Source organism: Ceratotherium simum, chromosome 6 (assembly GCF_057802395.1).
Source record: "Ceratotherium simum simum isolate JZ-2026a chromosome 6, ASM5780239v1, whole genome shotgun sequence".
Taxonomy (NCBI): domain Eukaryota; kingdom Metazoa; phylum Chordata; class Mammalia; order Perissodactyla; family Rhinocerotidae; genus Ceratotherium; species Ceratotherium simum.
Window position 1 is genome coordinate 57,563,708 of NC_141905.1, and position 21,198 is coordinate 57,584,905.

The 21,198-nt window shown below is 40.6% G+C and overlaps 2 protein-coding genes across 4 annotated transcripts in view; both read right to left on the reverse strand.

Moving 5' to 3' along the window:
* TLL2 (tolloid like 2) overlaps positions 1-11,095 on the reverse strand; it is a 158,911-nt gene extending 147,816 nt beyond the window's left edge. For both annotated transcript variants that reach the window (XM_087432349.1, XM_004427892.3), the window contains exon 1: positions 3,599-11,095. In XM_087432349.1, the coding sequence (XP_087288475.1) occupies positions 3,599-3,788 (190 nt within the window). In that variant the 5' untranslated portion in view covers positions 3,789-11,095. The remainder of the gene's footprint in view (positions 1-3,598) is intronic.
* A 141-nt stretch (positions 11,096-11,236) lies between these two features.
* TM9SF3 (transmembrane 9 superfamily member 3) overlaps positions 11,237-21,198 on the reverse strand; it is a 65,095-nt gene continuing 55,133 nt past the window's right edge. For both annotated transcript variants that reach the window (XM_087432351.1, XM_087432352.1), the window contains exons 12-15: positions 18,586-18,732; positions 17,992-18,075; positions 17,790-17,866; positions 11,237-12,578 (exon numbers count right to left, since the gene is read on the reverse strand). In XM_087432351.1, the coding sequence (XP_087288477.1) occupies positions 12,511-12,578; positions 17,790-17,866; positions 17,992-18,075; positions 18,586-18,732 (376 nt within the window). In that variant the 3' untranslated portion in view covers positions 11,237-12,510. The remainder of the gene's footprint in view (positions 12,579-17,789; positions 17,867-17,991; positions 18,076-18,585; positions 18,733-21,198) is intronic.

Below are 21,198 nucleotides of genomic sequence, written 5' to 3' on the forward strand. Positions count from 1 at the left end.
TCGATTCCACTACCTTCACTGGATTTCCTCCCTCCTTGTCCCACTCTCCCTGCCCCTCAACCCTGCTTCTTGGGATCACCTCCCAAAAGAACTCTCTGCACACAAGTCCTGGTCTCTGAGGAACCCAGCTACAACTAGCCATGTTCGCCCTACAAAGCGGACAGATGAGGAGACTGAGGCATGGAGAGGGGCAGTGACTTGCTCAAGGCCACACAGAGAGTAAGAAGCAGGGTCAGGATAAAGACCCAGGGCTTCTGGCTCTGAATCATGGATGAGGGCAAGCAGGCAGGAGAAGCCCTCAGAAGCTTTGCAAAGATTGCTCTCAGAGGCATGGTGGTTGGAAGGATGTCTTGTAATTTACTGTCAGTTGAACCCTTGGCTGCACTTAACAGTATCAGATGAAAAACAAGATGGCAGAGCTATGGCCCACCAGGCAGAGACCATGCCCAGGGAGCCCCGCGCATCTTACCAGTCCCAGGCCAGGAGGGCTTCACAGATTTACTCCCACTCTGCATCATCTGATTTAAAAAGCACCTCTTTTTACAGCATTAAATAGTTTATTAGTAAATTTAAATTTTACAGTTTAAAACTTGCTTCGAAGGTCAGCGTGAAGATGTTCTTTTCACAAGTTTCTAGGAAATCTGTTTATAAAGTACCTAACTATATGTCAGGCACTGTTCTAAGCACATTAATCTATTAGGAATCATCCTCATTTACAAATGAGGAAACTAAGGCATAGAGAAATTAAGTGACTTGCCAAGGTCACACAGCTTGTAAATGGCAGAGTAAACAGTAAAATTTGTAAATAGTAAAAGACTTACTGGTTTGGTCAGCTTCTGAGAGACTGAGCCATAGAACCACAGAACATTAAGTAGGAAGGGACCAGGGGCACAAACTCAAGTGCCTGAAAGGTGTGAAGTGGGCACAGGGCAAGACAGCTGATGTGGACCCAGAGGAGCAGCTCCCTGGACCTGTCAGTTTGCAACCCTAACAAGTCTAACATCTTCACTCTACAGATGAGGAACTGAGGCCCAGAGAGGAGGGGACTTGTCCAAGGTAACAGAGCTCCTGAGAGGCCAGGAAGAGATCCGAGACTCTCCTCTCTGCACTCTGTGTCTGCAGCAGAACACAGACCCACACTTGAGAAAGGGCAGGTGGGAGATGTTTTAGAGTCAAGGCTCTGAGGCAAGTCCTGGGCAGAGGGCTTCTGGCTACAGGAGTCAGGGAGTAAGGACTGACTGGGAGAGGATGAGAGGCTGCCCCTGCAGCTGTGGTTTAAATAAGGAACCAGGAAATGCAGTGTTCTGCCTGACCCGAGAGGCATGTCCCTTCACTGAGACTTCAGTGCATTGGTGAACTGCTTGTTGTCCTTCCACAAGGCTGTCTCCTCGCTCAGGGAAAGTCCAGAAGCATGGGCTGACTGAGATGTAACCTTTCCCCAGGTCTCTCTTGCCTTCGCCCTCTTCTGGCCACTCTTAGCATCAGCATAACCCCAGGAGAGGCCAAGGGGTTGGGAGGATCAAGGATGGCTGTGGAGGATGCATGGAGCCCTGCCGAAACCACACACCCAGGATCCTCTGCTCCCCAGCCCTGCCTGTCCACCCCATCCTGTCTGCAGAGAGTCATAGAACACGCATGCCCTGGTTATCCAGCATTTTCTCCAAAATTACTGGAGAAAACTGAGGCCCCTCCAGTCAAACCTACCTCAGGGTTATTCTACTAGGCTGAGACCGGGAGTTGGGGAGCTCTCACAGACAGACCTACGCCTCTTTCACCGGGATTTGCAGCGCCCAGACCAGCACCCAGGCAAACCAAAGGTGCTCAATACATTCCTGGACAAATTGATCGCTTCCCCAGTCCAGGCCCCAGCTGCCCACACTGCCTCCCAGAGTCCCCAGCTCACATCCAGTAGAGTCCAGGTCTGACAGGTGCTAGGCAACAGTTGAGCCACCCTCGTCAGCCCCCATCCCATTTTTTGCAGCCTCAGTGTCCCTCTTTCAGGGCAAGACCATCATTCCAACAGTGCTCCAGAGAGCCACCTCTCCGGTCATGAGCTGGGTCCCGTCAGATGCCTCAGTCAGGGCAGGCAACCTGCTGATCTTCTCTCAGATTACCCAGGAACCAGCTCTTCTGCCCACCTTCCTCATTCAGAAGCCCTCACAAGGTATAGCAATAGGTGGGTACTTTGGAGGACTCTTCCTTCAGGGTAAATCAAACCTGCCCCTTAAGCCTGGTTTGATCTCCGACCTTCACAAGATTCTCAGGTCTCACAACCCTCTAGGTGTTCCCACCTCCCAGGAACCTGGCCTTCCCCAGACTTCACCCAGCTCTGCCTGCCAAGCTCCCAGCCTAGACCACAGCCCCTGCAGTGACAGCACAATTACAGTGCCATCATCATTATTCCATTTGCAGAGAATTTGCCCATAAACCATCCGAGTCCTCCTAAAAGTACTGTCCCCAATTTAGAGACGAGGAAATGGAGGCAACTAGAGGTCTCCAGCAAGTGAAGGAATGGGGCCACTGGTCCACGCACTCCCACAGACCTGGCCAACACAGCACCTGGAGGAAGCAGCCTGCCCGCCTGTGGATGGAGCCTGCGCTCTTCCCCGTTTGCTCATCCCTGCGGGCCTCCAAGTGAACCAGCCGGACCATGCCCGGGGATTAAACACCACTACCCGCAGGACCCCGGCCACCGGCCAGGAGCGGCTGGGCGGGCCTCTGAGACCATCCTCTCCCGGGAGCGTGAGTACCGTCTGTCCCAGCTGGGAACTGCCCCAGACCCACCGGCTCTCTTTGGAACATGCGCTTGAGTCCGTCTGGGGCTGACGCCTCAATTATCCTGACTCAGAATCCGTTCCTCTCAGGACACACGAGCCACTTGGTGGCTCGCGGGAAGTGGGAGCTGCTGCGCCCAGCCGCGATTTGCGCCAGAAAGACCCGCGCGTCCCGGGGCGCCGCTTCCTGGCGGGATTAGAGCACCTGCCGGCTTCCATCTCCGCCCGCCCAGGGCGACCCCAGGCCGGGACCACGCTGAGGGGGCTACAGGGAAGTTTGCGGCAACTTGAGTCATGCACATTCTCCCTCGGCTACCCCTTTCCTTGTGCCTGCTGTGAAGCTTTTCGGTTTTTTAATTCTCTTCCCAAGAGTAACCACAAGATCTTGGGAAACTTCGCGCGAAACTTAGAAATGCGGTGAAATCGGAGCCAGCGACTCCATCTGAGCCTGGGAACGCGGCGCCCAGCCCAGGGCGTCCGGCGGTGGCCCGTGCTGACCACCTGGCTGTCAGGCGGCCCGGGCGCCGGCCACAGCCCCTGAGCGCCCTCTCGGCCTGGGGCACCCGCCCTGATTCGCTTTGGGGACGCTCCCGCGGCCGCCCCCCTGTGCGCGCCGCAAACCAGGGACTGGGACGTCCCAGCCGGAGTGGTATTTAAGCAATTCCTCTGGGGCATTGTTTTCTCGGGGAGCCCGGGGGATCTCGGGGGAGGGAGGGGAGATCCGTCCCACAGACGGCAGCGCAGGCTTGCCCACCACTCATTTGCATTTCAAAGGCAAACTTCTGCCGGACTTCCCCGGCGGTAGCGGCGGCGGCGGCACCTACCGGCTTTGCACGGGTCGTGGTAATGCTCCAGCTGCTGCTCCGCGCCCTCCTCGAATTCCAGCGCCGAGTAGTCCGAGGCGAGGTCCGAGCCCTCCCCGAGCCCCCTGGCGTCGCGGGGCAGCGGCAGCAGCAGCAGCAGAGGAGGCAGCAGCAGTCGCATAAGGGCCCCGAGCACAGTGGCCCGGGGCATGGTTGCGAGGGGCCGGCGGAGACCGAGGGAGTTGCGTGCACTGAAAGCTCGGCTCAGGCGAGGGACCGTGCCCAGGGTCGGGTCGGCGGCGGCCTGCGCGCGGCGATTACGCGCGGCTGCCCGGCATGGCTCGGGCGCGGAGCGAGCAGAGCGCGGCGCCCTCGTCCGCGTCGGGGCGCCCGGGAAGCCGCCGCTCTGAGCTACTTGCCCGGCGGCTGAGGCTGCGGCGGCTGCGACTGTGGCGGTGGTGGCAGTGGTTGGAGCAGTGGCCGCTCCGCCCCTCTCCACCCGGGCTGGACCGCACAGCCCTCGCCAGGGGCCCCGGGCAGCCAATCATTCGGGCGCCCGAGGCGAGGCCCCTCCTCTTCCCGGCACCTCCGCAACTTCGGAGGAAGGGGAGCGAGGTGAAGATGCTGAAGGCAAGGACCCGAGGCCCGCGGCGCTCCCACCGAGATGAGGGCGCCCTTCTCCAGGTACCACCTCGGCCTCCGGCCCCGGAGAACGCTACTTCTGAAGATCAAGGCTGGATTTCGAGCCTTGTTTTATTCGCTTAACTCACTTTACAACTCCCCGATGCACACGTGTGCGAAGGTAGGCAGCCGTGGTTAGGGCTGCGAGCGCAGGACCAGTAACGCGATGTGAGCGGTCCGCGTGGCAATCACCTCGCTATGTGCTTTCGGACAATTGTTTCCCCGTGGGAAAGAAGTGAATCTTCCCTCTGGTCGTTTTCACCGCAGAAAAAATCGAGGATCACGATTCTCGCAGCTTTGTCAACATTCCCTCGTCCAGCCATGGAGGGCGCTTGCTGCAGCACCCACCTAACCTAACGTAGTGGCTGGTGATGAGTGGCTTGGGGAAGAATGATTTAAAATGACGGATTTCCCCTCTAGGTGACCCTAGCCTTCAGTAAAACAGTCTAAGATGCTGCATACAGGCAAAAAAGATTGACAAATGAACAGCTGTACGTGCTATTTGTGTTAAATTACAGACATGTTTTATTAAATAAGCCACTCATCATTAACTTGATGGAATAAAAATGACCAATTTCTGAGTCTGGTTATTTTTTGCCAATTAAAAACATATGCCCAAATAATTTAGGAAAATAATCAAGAGATATTTGAAACCCACTCCCGTGTTGTACCTTAAATGTAAAAATTGTCAGAACTGAGTGAGCCATTTTCATTTACAGACATAAAAAGTACTATTACCGTAAGGCTTTTCAAAAACCTTTTTACGCGGGCAAAATTGCCCTAATCAAAGAGTAAAACACACCAATATGTAGAGATTTTCAGCATCACATCCAGTACAATCCTTTTTTACTTAAACTGCAAGCAGAAAAATGGGCTGAACTTCCCTTTTTCCACATGGTTTCACAGCCACTAATAACAGAATAGTCGTTAGGGAGCCCAGAGCTGGGCTTTACACAGGACTCCAAATTTCTTGCATTATGATCATTTGTCTTCTCATCTATTAACTAGGATATCAAGTCCTTCAAACCAGTAAAGGTTTAAAAGTTAATCACTGGAAGGGTGTTACTGTATATTTTGTCTTGGTCCTTAGAAAGAAATGCAAATTGACTGTGCTTCATGCTGAGTTTTCATCAAATGGCACATACAGGATGGAGCCAGATTGGGCAAGATCTGGTTAGGAACAGACAAGTGGGAGGAAGGAATTTAGGGGGAATGGATGCTGCCAAATGGCAGGGAAGACCAAGAGGCCATTAAACAAGCAATAGGTGTGGCAAGGGGTTGAATGGCTTTTCTGCCTGAATGCCAGAAGGAGTCAAACCCCACGCCATAGTTCTCTGCATTCAACCCAGTGAAGGTCACCACCTGTCAGTAGACAAGTCCACAAAGTCAACATCTAAAAAGCCTAATAAACCTCTGTGACACTTCCAGGTCTCCAGATGGCACTAGGCAAACAGCCAACTGGCTTCCTCATTAGCAGGGAGTTCCTCCAGAAAACAGACATTACAGGCAACCTCTTGTGCAAGCACAGAGGTTGTGAACTTTTACTGCCTCTAATTCCCACCTGGTGAGTACCTGCCAGGTCTTCTCACCAACACTCTTTGTCCAAATATTTTGAAGACAGTGGTGCTCCTGGATGAGTGAGCTGCACAGTTTTATGTCAGAAGCCCTGTTTAGATGCTACTTTGGCTATCAACCAACAAATATCAACAAAACATTTGGATCACAGAAGAGAAAGGGTAATTAGGAACAACTGAAAAGGGATGGTTAATATGTTTTCTCAGCTATACAGTTCTTGATTTCACTCACCACTTGTATATATTAAACTCTAATCTGGGTTCAGATAATTTTTAAAGTATATGTTTATTTTAAATCTCATGAAAAAACTAGATTTAGAACAAAAGGCTTTATGATCTAAAGCTGCTCAACTTAGTTCCATTATTACATTCATAGTTATTTGTGGGTTTCCTCCCCCATAGCTCCTGGTCCTGTGGAAAACCTGCAAGTGAATACAAGCTTTTTCCTCTTTTTAGTCAGATGTCTGTCCACCCAACTCATTCCATCTATACCCATATACTGAGTGACCCTGTTCTCTTGCAGTAGCTCTCAAACCCCTCCACATCTACCAAGTTTTATCCTCCTTAACTACTCCATGTAGACCACCTTCTCCTCATTTTGCCTTTCCAGGCCACTTCACATCATCATCTCCTCCAAGGCAGGAAGCAGAACCTCCAGAATAAAGCAGGCACTCTCATCTGCTGGCTCATTCCTTCGTTTACATTACTGATCACTGAGAAGGTACTTTGAGTTCTTCGGAGAAGGTAATTAAAAATATTTAATAGTTACAATTTCAGCAGCTGTTTAAAACCCTTTGTGGCTCTCCAAAACCTTCATCTGAGCTTCTCAGGATGGCACACTGGGCCCTCCATCCACCATCAGGCCTTCCTTGCATGTTTCCAGCCTCCGCTCTTACCACCTCCATCTCCCCGCTCTTGTTGCATTAAACACCTTGCAGTCATCCTAAAAGGGCCTTGCTACTTCACACCTCCATGTCTTTGCCAGGGCAACTTGATAACCACACAGCCTGCATCCTCATGCCAACATCTATTATAGCAGCTACCACACTTATGACACTTATCTATTTATGTGTGTCCTAACTTCTGGTCTATAACCTCCAGCAGATCTCTCCAACCAACTCCAACTTACACCCACTCTCCATTTCTCACTCTCAAGACCCTCCCTTCCCTTCATTGACCTTCAAGGTTAAGTTTCATAATCTTAGTGGCTTAGACTGAGTCACTAAGAATAACCACGGACATTGGCCAGTTAAAAGAACTTACATCACCTTCTCCCTACAACCATCTCCTCCATTTTTTAAATTTGAACCTCCTATCACCTTAAGCATGCACAACTTTGAAAACAATTGTAAATACATTTATAGACTACATTACCATTGGCTCTGTGTGTCCCAATGTAGGCTTATTTCCCCCCTTTGTTAATGTTAAACTGTAGATTAAGTTTAATAAAATAGTTCTCTTTGAAATCCAGAAGCTGGCTGTAAAACAGATTCCCTTATACCCCTAGTTTTCCAGCTAGACAGAAAGTGTTCATTAAAGTGATCAAAAGTAATCCAAATTTGTACCCACTTAAACTATTTGGCTAATAGGAATTGTCAAGTGTTAGGTGTCAACTGAGACAGCTAATAAAATCAGGGCGAGAAAAGGCTGACAAGGATTTAAGTAACTAGTTAAAACTGGAGATAAAAAAACAAAAAGTATAATCAGACCTGGAGAAATTAACCACTGATTCTGATGTAGCACAATAAAAATAACCCTTTCCATTGGTACGCAACACTCATTTTCAGTGTGATCTCTACATAATTATCTGCTCCACAGGCTGGAGAGACGACATCCCCATTTTACAGTTACAGCAGTCAAGACAATAGGACCCTAATCTTGATTACTTCTGGGCTAAAAGTAAGAGACTTTGTAGCTGCTCTAGTTTCTTATCTATAAAATGTAGCTGTCTACTCTGTCAGCCTCACAGGATGGTTGAGGGAACATACGTGAAACTGCTTTGAAAAAGTAATAAGTACTGGACAAATGCAATGTATTATCAATCAGGAGAACGACAGGCATAGGGGTAGTCGGGTCTGAGTGTAGGAGTCAGAGCTTGTACATAAAAAAAGTCAAAAGAATGACAATAAAAGAGAAATATTTTTTTAAAAAGACAAACCTTATTCATTGTACCATTCTTTCAACTTTCTGTACATTTAATTTCTTTTTCAAAGTATCAAGTTGACAGAAAAATCAAATGTTAAATTTTAAATCCTTCATTTCAAGAGTCAGCAAACTATGGCCCACTGGCTGTTTTGTTGCTGTTCTGTTGGAACACAGCATGCCCATTAGTTCATGTACTGTCGACTACGGCCGTTGTACTACAACAGTAGAGTAGTTGTGACAGAGACTGTATGGCTCTCAAAGCCTCAAATATTTCCTATCTGGCCCTTTACAGAAAAAGTCTGCTGACCCCTGCTTTATTTAACTATGGGAAGCTATCAGTAATCTCTTCAAATGCATGCCAATAATAATGGGTTATCCCTTATGCTTGGTTCATGTGTTTCAAAAAGAAAGAAAGAAAGCATCCAAGGGAAGTACATTTAACTTTTTATTACTTTTTTAAAAAATCCAACTTCAGTTAGATTAACAGACTAGATTAGAACCTGAAATGTATTTGATACATTATATACTGGATTTCTATTACTAAAAAGCCAGTTGGAATATGGCCTCCACAAACCAAGGGTGTGTACAAATCAGAAGTAATCACTGAGCAGTGTCTCCTTCCAACTCTGTCACCGATTGTCCGTGTTCTGTGGGGATTTATAGATTCAAGTTTGAAATAGCTGAAAAGCCCAAGTGGGATTTTACTTGGAATATACTGCTTTTCCAAGTATATTTTGTCGTCCTTCAAATAGAATTCCATGTTATTTCTTCCTTGCCTTAAGCCCTTACTTATAAGTTTGACTTTCAAATGACCTAACCTGAGGAACTGTGGTAAACACACCGAATGCTGCTTTATCAGTCAATTATCAGCAAGCCTAGCTCATCAATACTTCAACGTAAGCAGCTTTCCCAACAGTTTTATTTTCATTTCCTAATACAGTGAAATATGAACTTAATTTTTACTTTTGTCTTAGCACAATTCTGTCTACAGCTCCAACAAGAAAGTCAAATCAGATGGCTTTTAGAAAATGCTCATAGGAGAGAACTAGAGTTATTCCTCATACAGAATTTAAATCTTACAAAATTTCTGCAGCTGTATGTTAACTTTCTGATCTACTCTACATCTAAATCTAGTCTAGTCTGTTTATGTACACACTTCCAAACAATCTTTATAAATTTTCACTTCTCTGATCTCTTTAACATCTTGATTGCTAAAATGTAGCTTCATAACTATGCAATTTTTATGAAGATATGATAAATTAATGAATATGTGTTGTCATACGTCACTACTCCTATTTATTACGTGTTCCAATAAATCAATAGAATGAAGCACTAAGACATGCTAAAATCTAAACTTAAAACCCGATGGAACTGCAATGTATGGATTACAAATAGGTTTTTCTTTCCCAGAATTCATATACAGAAGCCCTTCAGTATGTAGCTTTTCCTGAACAAATTACATTAATACATTTTTTCTTTTTTACATTCAGGAAATCTTAAAATAATATTTAGTTGCAAAACATTTGGCATGAGGTGGTTAGTAAACATTTAAGAAATAAAAGCTTTATCAAAATGAATATGATTTGTGGATACACCCTAAATAAAGTGGCTTTTGGAAGAACTAGAATTTGCAGCAACCACCTTTTTAAAGAGGTCCATCCACTCTCAATGAAAAATACCCAAGCATACCCATTTACTGGGTTCAGATATCACCAGGGTATGATGAATTCTAAGAGTATGGGGCTTGGTTTATGGGCAAACTCAGTACAATCTAGGAGCCCAACATGATACACTAAAGAATCCTTTACCATCCCTCCAGCCGTCATATTTCCACCTCATCCTACTTGCGTACTAGGATATATGTATGATGGTGTCAACTACTAGTGTAGCTAAATTTCAGAAGCATGCTTATAGATACAAGGGAAAAGTGTATCCTTATTTAGTTTTTGATAGTGTTCAAAGCATCAGCTGATAAGTCGAGCAAATAATGTTAACAAATGCAAGACAGATATACGGCATTAATGGAGTAGAAAAACCTCACCCTTTAATTAACTTAAATAATATTCTATTTTACTACTCTACAACTGAGAGCTAGGGAGCTAAACTATTTGTGGATTACATCTTCTTCAAGACACACACACATCCAGCCCCTCTATGAAGTCATAAACCAATACATATTTTCTAAAAGACTTTTCAGGGTGATTTATATGCATTTTAATGGAGCTCTTCAATGTATTTGGAAATTACAAAATTATTTTTCACTGAAGATTCCAAAGAACTTCAAATAGAGCTCAATTTAGTAAAAAGAATCAGTGTACTTGAAAGCAGCTAAACCACTCATTCCTTAAAAAGCCTACATCTTACCACAAGACTCATGAGAAACAAATTTCATTTTATTAAGACAAAAGCTCGCTGTCCAATTTATGCTTCATCAGATAGCCTGTATGTTATTATAAGTACTTTATATGTAGTTAAAAAGTTATATTATATAAGCCACTAAATATTGACTTTTAGTTTCTTTTCTTATAAGATCTTAAAGGCAAATGAGAAGTAAGAGAAAATGGAAGACCCAGTAGATAATATTTAATATAACATTTTGGCTTGAAGAAGAAAATTTACCTACAGCTTCTGATCCAATTTCTGTTTGTTCAGGCATACTTAAGTGGTAAGAAATCAAACTTTTCACTCTTTATAATCCTTACATGCCACAAAATAGGATGCCGAGTCTAGCAATTTATAGAAACATATTTTGTAATGAAAACATCTTACATAACTATAAATGGCATGAAGGTTTATATATAGCTGTTTGGAGTCTTTCTAAAAATACCAATATACAGTATTGTTTTAGGTGGTCATTTGCATAGCAAACTATTAAACTAGAAACTGAATGGTTCTAGGAAAACTTCACATTATGGATAGTTCCAGAAAGATGTATTCAAAATTAAAATCACTTCTCTTAGAAAACTGTAACCTTTATTTGCTCATCCAATAGTAAGCTAACTACTTTTACCCCATCCCCACTTTACACGGTACACCAACCTGAACAGATTTTGTGCCACGATTTCATTCAAAGAGCTTGTCATTTACTCTGTGACTGTACTGGATAATCTAGATGTAAGCAAGTTTGGGGATTTTTAAAGTGTGGGTCCCCTGTATTAGAAAAGCATAGTTTATAGTATATTAAAAAAATTGTATTCAGTAATATTGCCCTTTGAAAAGTTATCTTCAAATTGCAAACACATCTATTTTCACAAAACAATTTGGTCAGGAAATTTTATTTTAACCTTCTAAAGCAGTAACGCTCTAGATGTTACTTAAGTGCCCCAGACAGGATTAACAAAATTAAATGTTTCTAAATTACAAATTTAGCTCCTGTAGGAGTCTCAGAAAATAAACAGAAGAAAACAATCCCCCCTCCCAAAAGAAGTATAACACGCACATTTTGAAGAAACCCCAAAGTTTCATGCAGTGGTAGGCAGGATGTAAAAAGCCACCCCAATTCACACACTTCTACACCAATCATCATCAGAAAACAGTACCCCGTAGTCAATCTGTACATCCAAATCCATTTGGGAATCTATACCTACGTTACATTATTTAATGTTATATACATTTATTACCCACCCCCCTTGTTTTTAATAATTTCTTATGTAAAACCTTCATTCAAACCCAAAAAAGATGTAAGACTAACTTGGCGGGGGGGAGATAATCACTTTCGACATTCAGTTAAAATGTAGTTTATCTAAATCTCAAAATGTTTAATAAAAACAAATATCTTCTCCATTTAACACTTTGCTTTCTAACTGTACAGTAAATTGCATTGTAGAAAGTACACCTCTATCTTCAGACTGTATCTTCTTTGGATGGAATTAAGATGTAACTGGATAGTTTTAAGATAAATAAATGGGAAGTTGGTCCAACTAAGATGACAGCAGATATATTACATGCAGGATTTAATATTTTTTAACTCTCTCTTAAAAAAAAGGATGCACTTGAATTGAAAAAAAAAAAAAAAGGTCAAAAAAGAACCTAGATCCAATATATAAAAATGTCCCACAATAGGTTGACGATGGCAGTAAAAATAAGAGAAAAAAGTAATCTTTCTGGAACATCATTTTTCAATAACGTAGAAACACTAAGTGCCAGGAAGATTTCTATTCATGTAATTTTAGCATCCAAGTTTCCCTCTATTTATTTTATTAGAACAAATGCTTTAAATAAACTATTTGTCCTCTTCACTGAAGAGAGCTGGTCTATTTCATCTTTAATGAGCTAGTTTTTGGGAAGATTAGCCATGTACTGTAGTAATGCCTACTGCATAAAATCCAAGCATTTGCTGTGAACAGCTGGAGAAAGCAGTCAGTAAGAACCTAGGATCAATGGAAATAGATGTTACTTTAAGTCATCCACAAAAGAGAGACCCATAAAGTACCCAGTGTTAAAGCCCAAATCTCTTCTTGCGCTTTTTTTGATGTGCAAGTTCCACCCCTATGAAAGAGAAATTGATCCGAAGTTCCAGGTTTTCTTGGGTCTCTAGTCAATTTTCACATTAGTATAGATTTTTCGGACAAAGGCACTTGTTCCCATGTAACCAATTGCTCCTGTAAAGATAAAATAAGATGTTTTGAAACAAATACATACAGAGCGGTAACCATCATTTACAAACACTGAATGCTCTGCTCTGGAAAGTTATTCTTTTTTCAAGATAAAATCTTTATGTTAGTAATTCCTCTAAACATATTAAAATTGTATCACTTGTTTTGCAAACCACCTGTTACTGTCGTACACCAAGTTTGACCTGATGTAATATTTTTAGAATTAAGTATCAATTATTATGCATATAATAATCATATGAATTAAAATACATCTCTCATAAAGTAAGAATAACTTGATAATAACAAAAATTTGTTAAATGAAAAAACATGTCTTTTTAAAATTTGAGCATGCATTATTCTAGGTCATTAAAACAATATTAACATGTCCCCCAAACCATGAGATACGTTATGGATAAGTAAGTAAGAATCAACTGGGGATTCTCTCAGGGAAGGACTGAGAACCATGGCCCAACGGCATTTGAAGCTCTAGACAAGAGGCATTTTCCGATGGTTTCTTTTTTATGTTTAAATTGTAGAAGCTGTGTGGCTGACATATTTGTAGAGATGGACAGAAAGGAAGGTAGAATGGACGAAAAGGAAGACATATTTGAGGGAATGGACAAGAAAGACAAATTTGTAGAGAATGGACAAAAAGGAAGACATATTTGGGGGAATGGAAAAGAGAGACAAGCAAGAGGTCAGGAGCTTTGAAATGTTGTTTTTGAGTAATCAGCCTCAAATGCAGCTCTAAACACCAGAAAGCAGGGGTACTTGTCTGTTTTGTTAAATTAAGTGTCTACCTCCTGTGCCTAAAAGAATGGTTGGCACAAGATAAAGTACTCAATAAATATTTGTGGAATGAATGAATGAACTGCATAGTTCTTTACTGCAAATACCAAGGGATCTTTAGAATAAGATAGCTGTTGTTCAAGTCATAGAGAGGATTCTCCACTGCATTTAGGAATTTGCCATCTAAGCCCAATATTATTTAAAAGTAAATCTTCCATGAGTTAATAATGATACAAACATACATAAGCCTAATCAGTCATCTTTGACTGGTATATGAAAGGAGAGAAATAAGTCTATTTTGCCTTTCCTATGTATGAACTGTACCTCGAGGTAACCAAATGGTTGATAAAAGAAAGTTTCTCCTTAGAGAAGTATCTCAGCTAATAAATATAAAAAGAACAACAGAATTAGAATATTATAACCACTAATGAGTTATTTGAGCTAGGCAATAATTATCAATGACTGCTAACTCTCACAGCGACAACCAGACATTAAGTGCCTCTTGATAAAACTTTACAAACCACCTGTTAAGTATTCTCGGACAAGAATTCTTGAGTATAATCAAGCTATAGATCTAACTACCACTTTACAGGAAATATGGGGGAAAACACATGGAGAAACATTAAAAGACACTTCAGGGATATAATTAGCAAAATCCAGAGTATGGAAAACTCTACAGGAATTAAAACAAACAAAAACCCAAGTTTCTTAAATAAATTGCAAGGGAAAAGAGAGAGAATATCAATAGATTAAAAGAGCCTTAAAAGACATTTTAACCAAGAAATGCATGGACCTTAATTGGATCTTGATGCAAACAAAATGTATTATAAGAAAAATGGGACAGGTGGCGTAAATCTGAATACTAACTGAATATTTGAGCGTATAAAGGAATTATATATATATACTGAAATATATTATAGTTATATAAATATTATGTATATTTATATATACACTGAAACATTTACAGTTGAAACGACATGAGATCCAAGATTCTTGTCAGAATAAAAGGGGGTAAGGTAGAAATATAAATAAGACAAAATTGGCCCTGTGTTGATAATTACTGACATTAGGTGTGTTAGGTACACGGGGACTCACTATATATATAAAATTGATCCTCTTTTTGTATATATTTTAAAATTTCCCAAAATTAAATATTAAAAATATCAAAAAACCCACCAAAATACAAAGCAAACCTATTTCCGATTATTTTTGCAATGAATAGACATTTACTTTATAATATGAAGTAATCATACTACACTTGAAAATAGTGATAATTCATTTTTAAATAGTTATAATACAAGTCCTTACAAGGTAAGAAAAAAGAAAAAAAGTCATTCAATTTTGTAAAAATAAGCCTGAATTCTTAGAACATAAAAATATCTACAAAATTTTAATTAGAATCAAAAATTTAACTGGTATAATATAGCACTAGCCCAATATCCAAATCCAATTTTCCAGACCTACAAAACATTGTTCCCCTTTGAGCAGAGATATGCTTAAAAGCAAAACAGTATTAACCTAGAGAATCATTTTTCCTAATCTTAAGAGTATCTTAAGAATAAGCTTATAAAAATATGACTTTATAAAAGGAGGATACCGAATATGCTCTCTAGAAAAGTAAAATGTCTTGGGAATATGCTATGCCTAAAATATAAAGACTATAACAATTCTAATTATTTCCCACCTTAACATAGTCGTTTCTTTTTTCTACATTTAAAAAAAAAAATCAATAAATATTTTTCTTTCAATTACTGACTAAAAAAAGCATTTTAGCAACATAACCTGATGCGTATGTATAATTTTTGTATTATGATGACATTTTAATCAGCTCCAATCTGAACTGTTTCCCCTCCCCCCCAAAATATATTAACACTGAAGGCATATAAACCCAGTAAGAATAAATGCTGAAACACTGCCAGAACAGCAGGGGACTGTAAATGTGCCAAGATTTTCAGGCAGCAAGAGGAAATTTCAACAGGAAAAGCACTCAAAAAATTTAGATAAATTCATTCCATTTTCCTTGTAAATGTCAAGATATTACCTCAAGGTCTTCCTAAGATCACATATAGAAAGTGTCAAGGAAAAAAAAAATTAACCCTCTGCATAACCCCATGATTCTACACCTCACTGAATGCTGGTGATGATCAAGAAAGATCTTAGATTAAATAAAGAGGAGCTCCGTGAGCAATACTCTGAAGGACGGATGGCCAGTAATACTCAAAGAACCTTCTGATTGCCTGGGGATACACGAGGGTGTTCCCACACGACACAAATCTAGTTTTAATCTTCAGTTCTTATTCATCTTTCCCTCAAAGTTGGTTAACTAATTGATTATTATAGCAGCTATAAAGAAAACATGTGACAATAACATAGAGAACTGTCTTCCCTCACAGGTCGTGGAATTAGTTTTACGACTTTACAGGCAACGTCATTTGTGTGTATGCACACATGATCACGTACATGGTATATATGAAGGGAACAGATTCTTTTTTTTTAATTGACATAAAACACTGTATTAGCTTGAGGTGCACAACATAATGATTTGATATATGTATATACTGTGAAACAATACCACAAAAAATTTAGTTACCATCCATCACCTCACATAGTTACATTTTTTTTCTTATGATGAGAACTTTTAAGATCTACTCTCTCAGCAACTTTCAAATATTCAATACAGTATTGTTAACTCTAGTCACCATGCTGTACATCACATCCCCAGAACTTAGTCATCTTGGAACTGGAAGTCTGTACCTTTTGACCACCTTCACAGATTTCACCCACTTCCCCAACCCCATGCCTCTGGCAACTACCAATCTGCAGAACAGATTCTTTTGATGGAGGTAAAAAGCAATATTGGTACCCCAAAGAGGTCCACAAATGTCATACCAGGACCTAGCTTTTAACAAGATCATCATATCTTACTTATTCTATAGCCCACCCTGTAGCTAAAGGTGGAACTATCCAAAAAAAAGTCAATGGCAAATAATAGAGAAAGGAGAAGGGTCTGAATTATACACTATCTGGAAATGTTTCCAGTGATTAGTACTTAAGCCTTATATTATTCCTATGTGGTAACTAGGGAATTAGCCTCATTTATCCAGTAAAAACTTGAAACCAAAAAGAAGTGAGTTATTTGTATGCATTTCCCTTAAGGTACCTCTGCCTGGACTCAGTGTCATGAAATTCCTCTGAGTGAAAACACAAGGTATAGAAACCCAAAGAAACTACACAAACAGAGACACAATCCCAGAACAGAAGGAAGCCCAAGACTTCTAGCCCTCGTCAATACAGTAACAGCAGCAGCCACCACTCACTGAGCATCTGCCATCTACCTGATGTTTACCCACATTCAATCTCTGAATCCTCCTCACAACCCTCTGAGGTAGGTATTACTTCTGTTTTGCAAATGAGAATGATGAGAACTAAAGGTTAAATGATTTGGCCAGAGTAATATGGCTATTAAGTAGGGGCACGAGGATTCATACCCAGGACTGACTGACCCCAAAGTCCAAGCTCTTCCCATTCCCCAGCATGTCTCCCATGTAACTGGCTCTCTCTTACCACCTAATAACAGACCTGCATTACGCTTGGTGCTTTACACACATGACACTACTACAATACAAATTACTACTAGGAAAGAAATGCCCGTATTACAGACGAGAAAATGAGGTTTAGAGAGGTTAACATGCTTTCCCATGGCCACAAAAAAGGTGAGCAGCAGCATGGAGATTTAATCCAGGTAACTCGGGCTCTCAAGTCCATGCTCTTTCCATTTATCGTGCTACTCCAAAAGCTCTTTATTTTCTAGCTATTTCACACATGCTGGAGACTCTGTCATATGGTGATAAGTATCATCTCTGCCACTGAATGGAAGATTATGATAAACCCATGAAACAGGGGTATTATCCTCATTTTACAGAGGTTTGGAGAGCTTGGGGAGCTGGATCAAGGTACAGAACATACATGTGGCACAGCCAGAACTTTAGCCCAGTCTGTAGACACTCAAGTGTGTACTCATCACCAGTCAACTGTGCTGCTTCCTGGACACTGTTACCTCCATGAACAGTCAGAGAACCTTCCAAACAGAAACCATTCCACCAACACCTTACCCTCTTTACATCATAATCTTTTCCAAGGAACCTAAGCTAAAAAAAACAGCAATTCTCAACATAAATGAGAAACTAATTGTGGTATGGAAAATAGCGCAATACAGAATTATTAGGAACAGAAAATTAAAAAAGAAGTCAATGAGGTGATAAGTTAGGATTTGAGGAATAGTCAAAAGGACTGATATCAGACTCGAGTTTATTTTGGTGTTCTTGATCAAACAACAGAATGTACTTTCTTAATTCCAGTTACTGTATTTTTCTGATTTTGAAACACTCAAAGATTTACTCATGATATTCCAAGAATTTCAGAACTTACCACACATTATCCCCAAGGCTGTGCTAAATACCGCCATATATCCAAAGTAAAATGATGTTTGAAATAAGCCATACATCCTGAAATAAAACAAAAAAATTATAAATAGTATATCCATTTTTATTCAACATAAGGCCTTAAATTCTAGTATTTAAATGACAAATTTAGTGTCCCAAATACAAAATGAGAAAATGTCTCCACTTACTTTGTTTTGAAAAAATAGTAGTAAAAGGAATACATGTAAACATAGATTGCAGTTGATGCAGCAGAGAGAAAACTTGTCCATTGCCTGAAAAAAAAAAACCTCTTTTGAATGAATGGCAATGAAACAAAGATTGTGAAGCAAATAATTTTATAAAATTATACTTAAAAACAAATGTATATATATGTCATTTAAATATATCAACAGGGAGAGCGTCTAAGAACTGGAAGGAGAGATCCTGAATTTTGTCAGATGCCCTGTTATAAGTGACCTTAAATAAACCATTTCCTTTTTCAGATCTGTCTCTTTGTGTTTAAAATGGACCAATGCTTCCTCATAAAGCTCTTTCCACATCAAGCACTTTGTAAAAATATTTCTAATATAGTAACTCTCAATAATACAAAAAACATTTTTGTGACTGATGTGATTTTTCCTCTAAAATCTTCATCGTCTTTATAACTGAAAAAAAAATCCCTATACTATCTTAAGTACCAAAATTTCTAGACAAATCTTTTATTCCACTTTATACACTTCAAATGGAATCTTACTTTAAAATGTTATGGTCCCCAGAGGTTCCTCCCAGAAATAAGGACTTACCACCTATAATCCTCTGCATTTAGTAGAAAGTACGTGCACACGATGGTCACACAGACGGTCACAATGCACAGGATGACCAGCACCAGCATCATGAAGCCATAGACATAATAGATCTTATATGCCCAGAAAGATGTGAAGATGAAATACCTAAATAAAGTGCAATGAAGACATAGTTTTCTAGTCTTTCTTCTTGAAGCTCACCCTGCTTTTGCTACATCTCACATACATCTTAGTTCTCACTTTCTCTCACTAAAATCTCAATATTTTTCTTTCAAGTAACTTCCAACAGTTTCCCTTATCCTTTTTCATCTATTAAATCTTCTAAAATTCTCTCAAAAACATTTCCTTGGATAATCTTTCAAGAACAGATTCTTTACTAGGGCATTCATCTCTAAAAATAGATAATAGAAATGAACAAATTAGAAGTTTAAAGGAGTAAACTGTGGAAAAGAAAAATGAAAACAGCTAAAAATTTATATTTGTAAAATAAAGTCAATTCCCTCATTCTTTCATTTTTTTCTAGATACAACACTATTTAAGCCAAGTATTTTATATTTTATAACACACCCTAATAAAAAAATATGTTTGAGAGAATAATAATGTATAAAATTAAGAAACTAAAAATAATTAGGAAAAGAAAGCCTAAAAAACCTTCATGCTATTTTCAGAAGCAGTAAGAGAAAGGGCATTAAGATTTTACACTAAGAAAAAGACTCCTCACTCTAATTCCATTACCCAAGTTATCATTAAATTAGAAAAGGGTCTTTTAGCCTCTTTTCTTTTTCTTGTTCTTTTGTTTGTTAGTTCCCTTATTCATCACTCATTCTTTCAGTAGATATTTACTGAGGCCCTCCCACATATCAGAGAAGCAGTAAGACTAGAACTGTGAAGACAGACGACAAAGTCTCTGCCCTCAAGGAGACTACTGTTTGGTGGGGAACACCAGTGAAGGGGCAATCATGATGCACTGTGAGATGTACTTTATCAGTGCACCTACAAGGGGCATCTTACTGGTTTGGCTGGGTGGGGCTTTGCGGGGGAGGGGTAGTGGGAAGAATCAGATAAGGCATGTCGGGGGTGGGGAGCACTAGAAGAATGAGACAGGCACAGGAACAGCAAAGGCTCACACATAAGGGAATTCACTGTATTTAGAAAAACTCAAAGTAATTCAGTAGGGCTAGAACTTCAAATGAAGGGGTGAGAGCTAACACATGAGGTTGGAGAAGCGACCAGCACCAGATCCTCTATTATAAAAAGTCTTAACGGCTATGTTATGGGATTTGGACCTTACCTCATGAAAATGAGAAGTCTCTAGCACAAAGAAGTAACATGATCAGACTGATACTTTTAAAATGTGGCTACCAAGAAGAGAATGGGTTTGAGGGTGGTCAAACAGAGGAGAAGTTAAAGATACAGCAGAGAGGCTGTCTAATGGAACAGAGTACCTGAGAAAGCAGGAAGAGATGCGATCCAGAAGGTATTAGGAACAGGAGAAGGAGCGAAAAAAAATAGTCGGAGGTCAAGTCAGGGTGAGAACACAAAGCAGTATCAGATTGGAAGTACAGAAGTTCCTGAACTGGCTTTATTAAACCACAAGCTAGAGTGACATGCACGCCAACCCCTCTAAGGTACTGACTAACGCCCACAGCACACTAACAGCTGGTAGCTGACCACCAGGAATGGCCCATATCTAAGTCAGTTGTACTTGTTAGTGTAAATAGACAACTTAATTAAATGTTACATAAACCAATAAACATGAGAGCAAAAAGGATGTGTGATTACTATGAAAATTACGTTGAATACTTTAGAAAAATTCAATAAGGTGAGTCACTAAAAAAACGTTATAAAATTAGGTGTGGGTGAGAGAGCTATAAAAGACTGGGGGATAAATGTACAAATCTAGAAGGATTCTGTACTTAGAATGCTTCAGACAGGTCTTTATGTCTTTCTCCACTTTAAAAAGGCTTGAAAACACAGAAGATGCATTATGAATGTCAAAGGAAAAATGATGGAAACGTCAACCAGTTACAAATCAAAGAAAAGACCTTGGCTCCTTATTAAAAAAAAAAAATCAGTGAAAGATATACCTTTATTTAAGTTAAAATAGAATATTATGCATCTATCTTTTTTTATAATTCCCTTACATAAGCCAACTTTTTCAATTAACCAACTGTCAGATCCAACCATGTCTGTTAAGGAGGCGTCCACTGTACAGGAGAGAATCAGCAGTAGGGCATCTGGAAACGTGCAGGGGAATTTTGAGTGGTCACAATGACTGGCATTTCATGGGCAGGAGCCAGAGGTGTATGACTGCAGTTCTTGAGAAAGTCCCATATAAAGAACTGCCTTGCCTAAAATGCCAGAGCATTCCCATCAAGTAACATTGGAACAGGCTGAGAAAAGAAAGGCTTATATTTTGCAGCGATGACCAAGGATGCAGATATGAAGCATGGTAACTGGGCACAAGATGGCATACTTCCCACAACCAAACACATACACACTTCCCAGCATTCCTGCAGGTCTCAAGGAGAGGAGACTAGGAATGACTACGCATCCAAGAATGTCGTGATCTAGACTGGCTGGTAGGTAATGGTTTACCTAGTTCCCTGGACT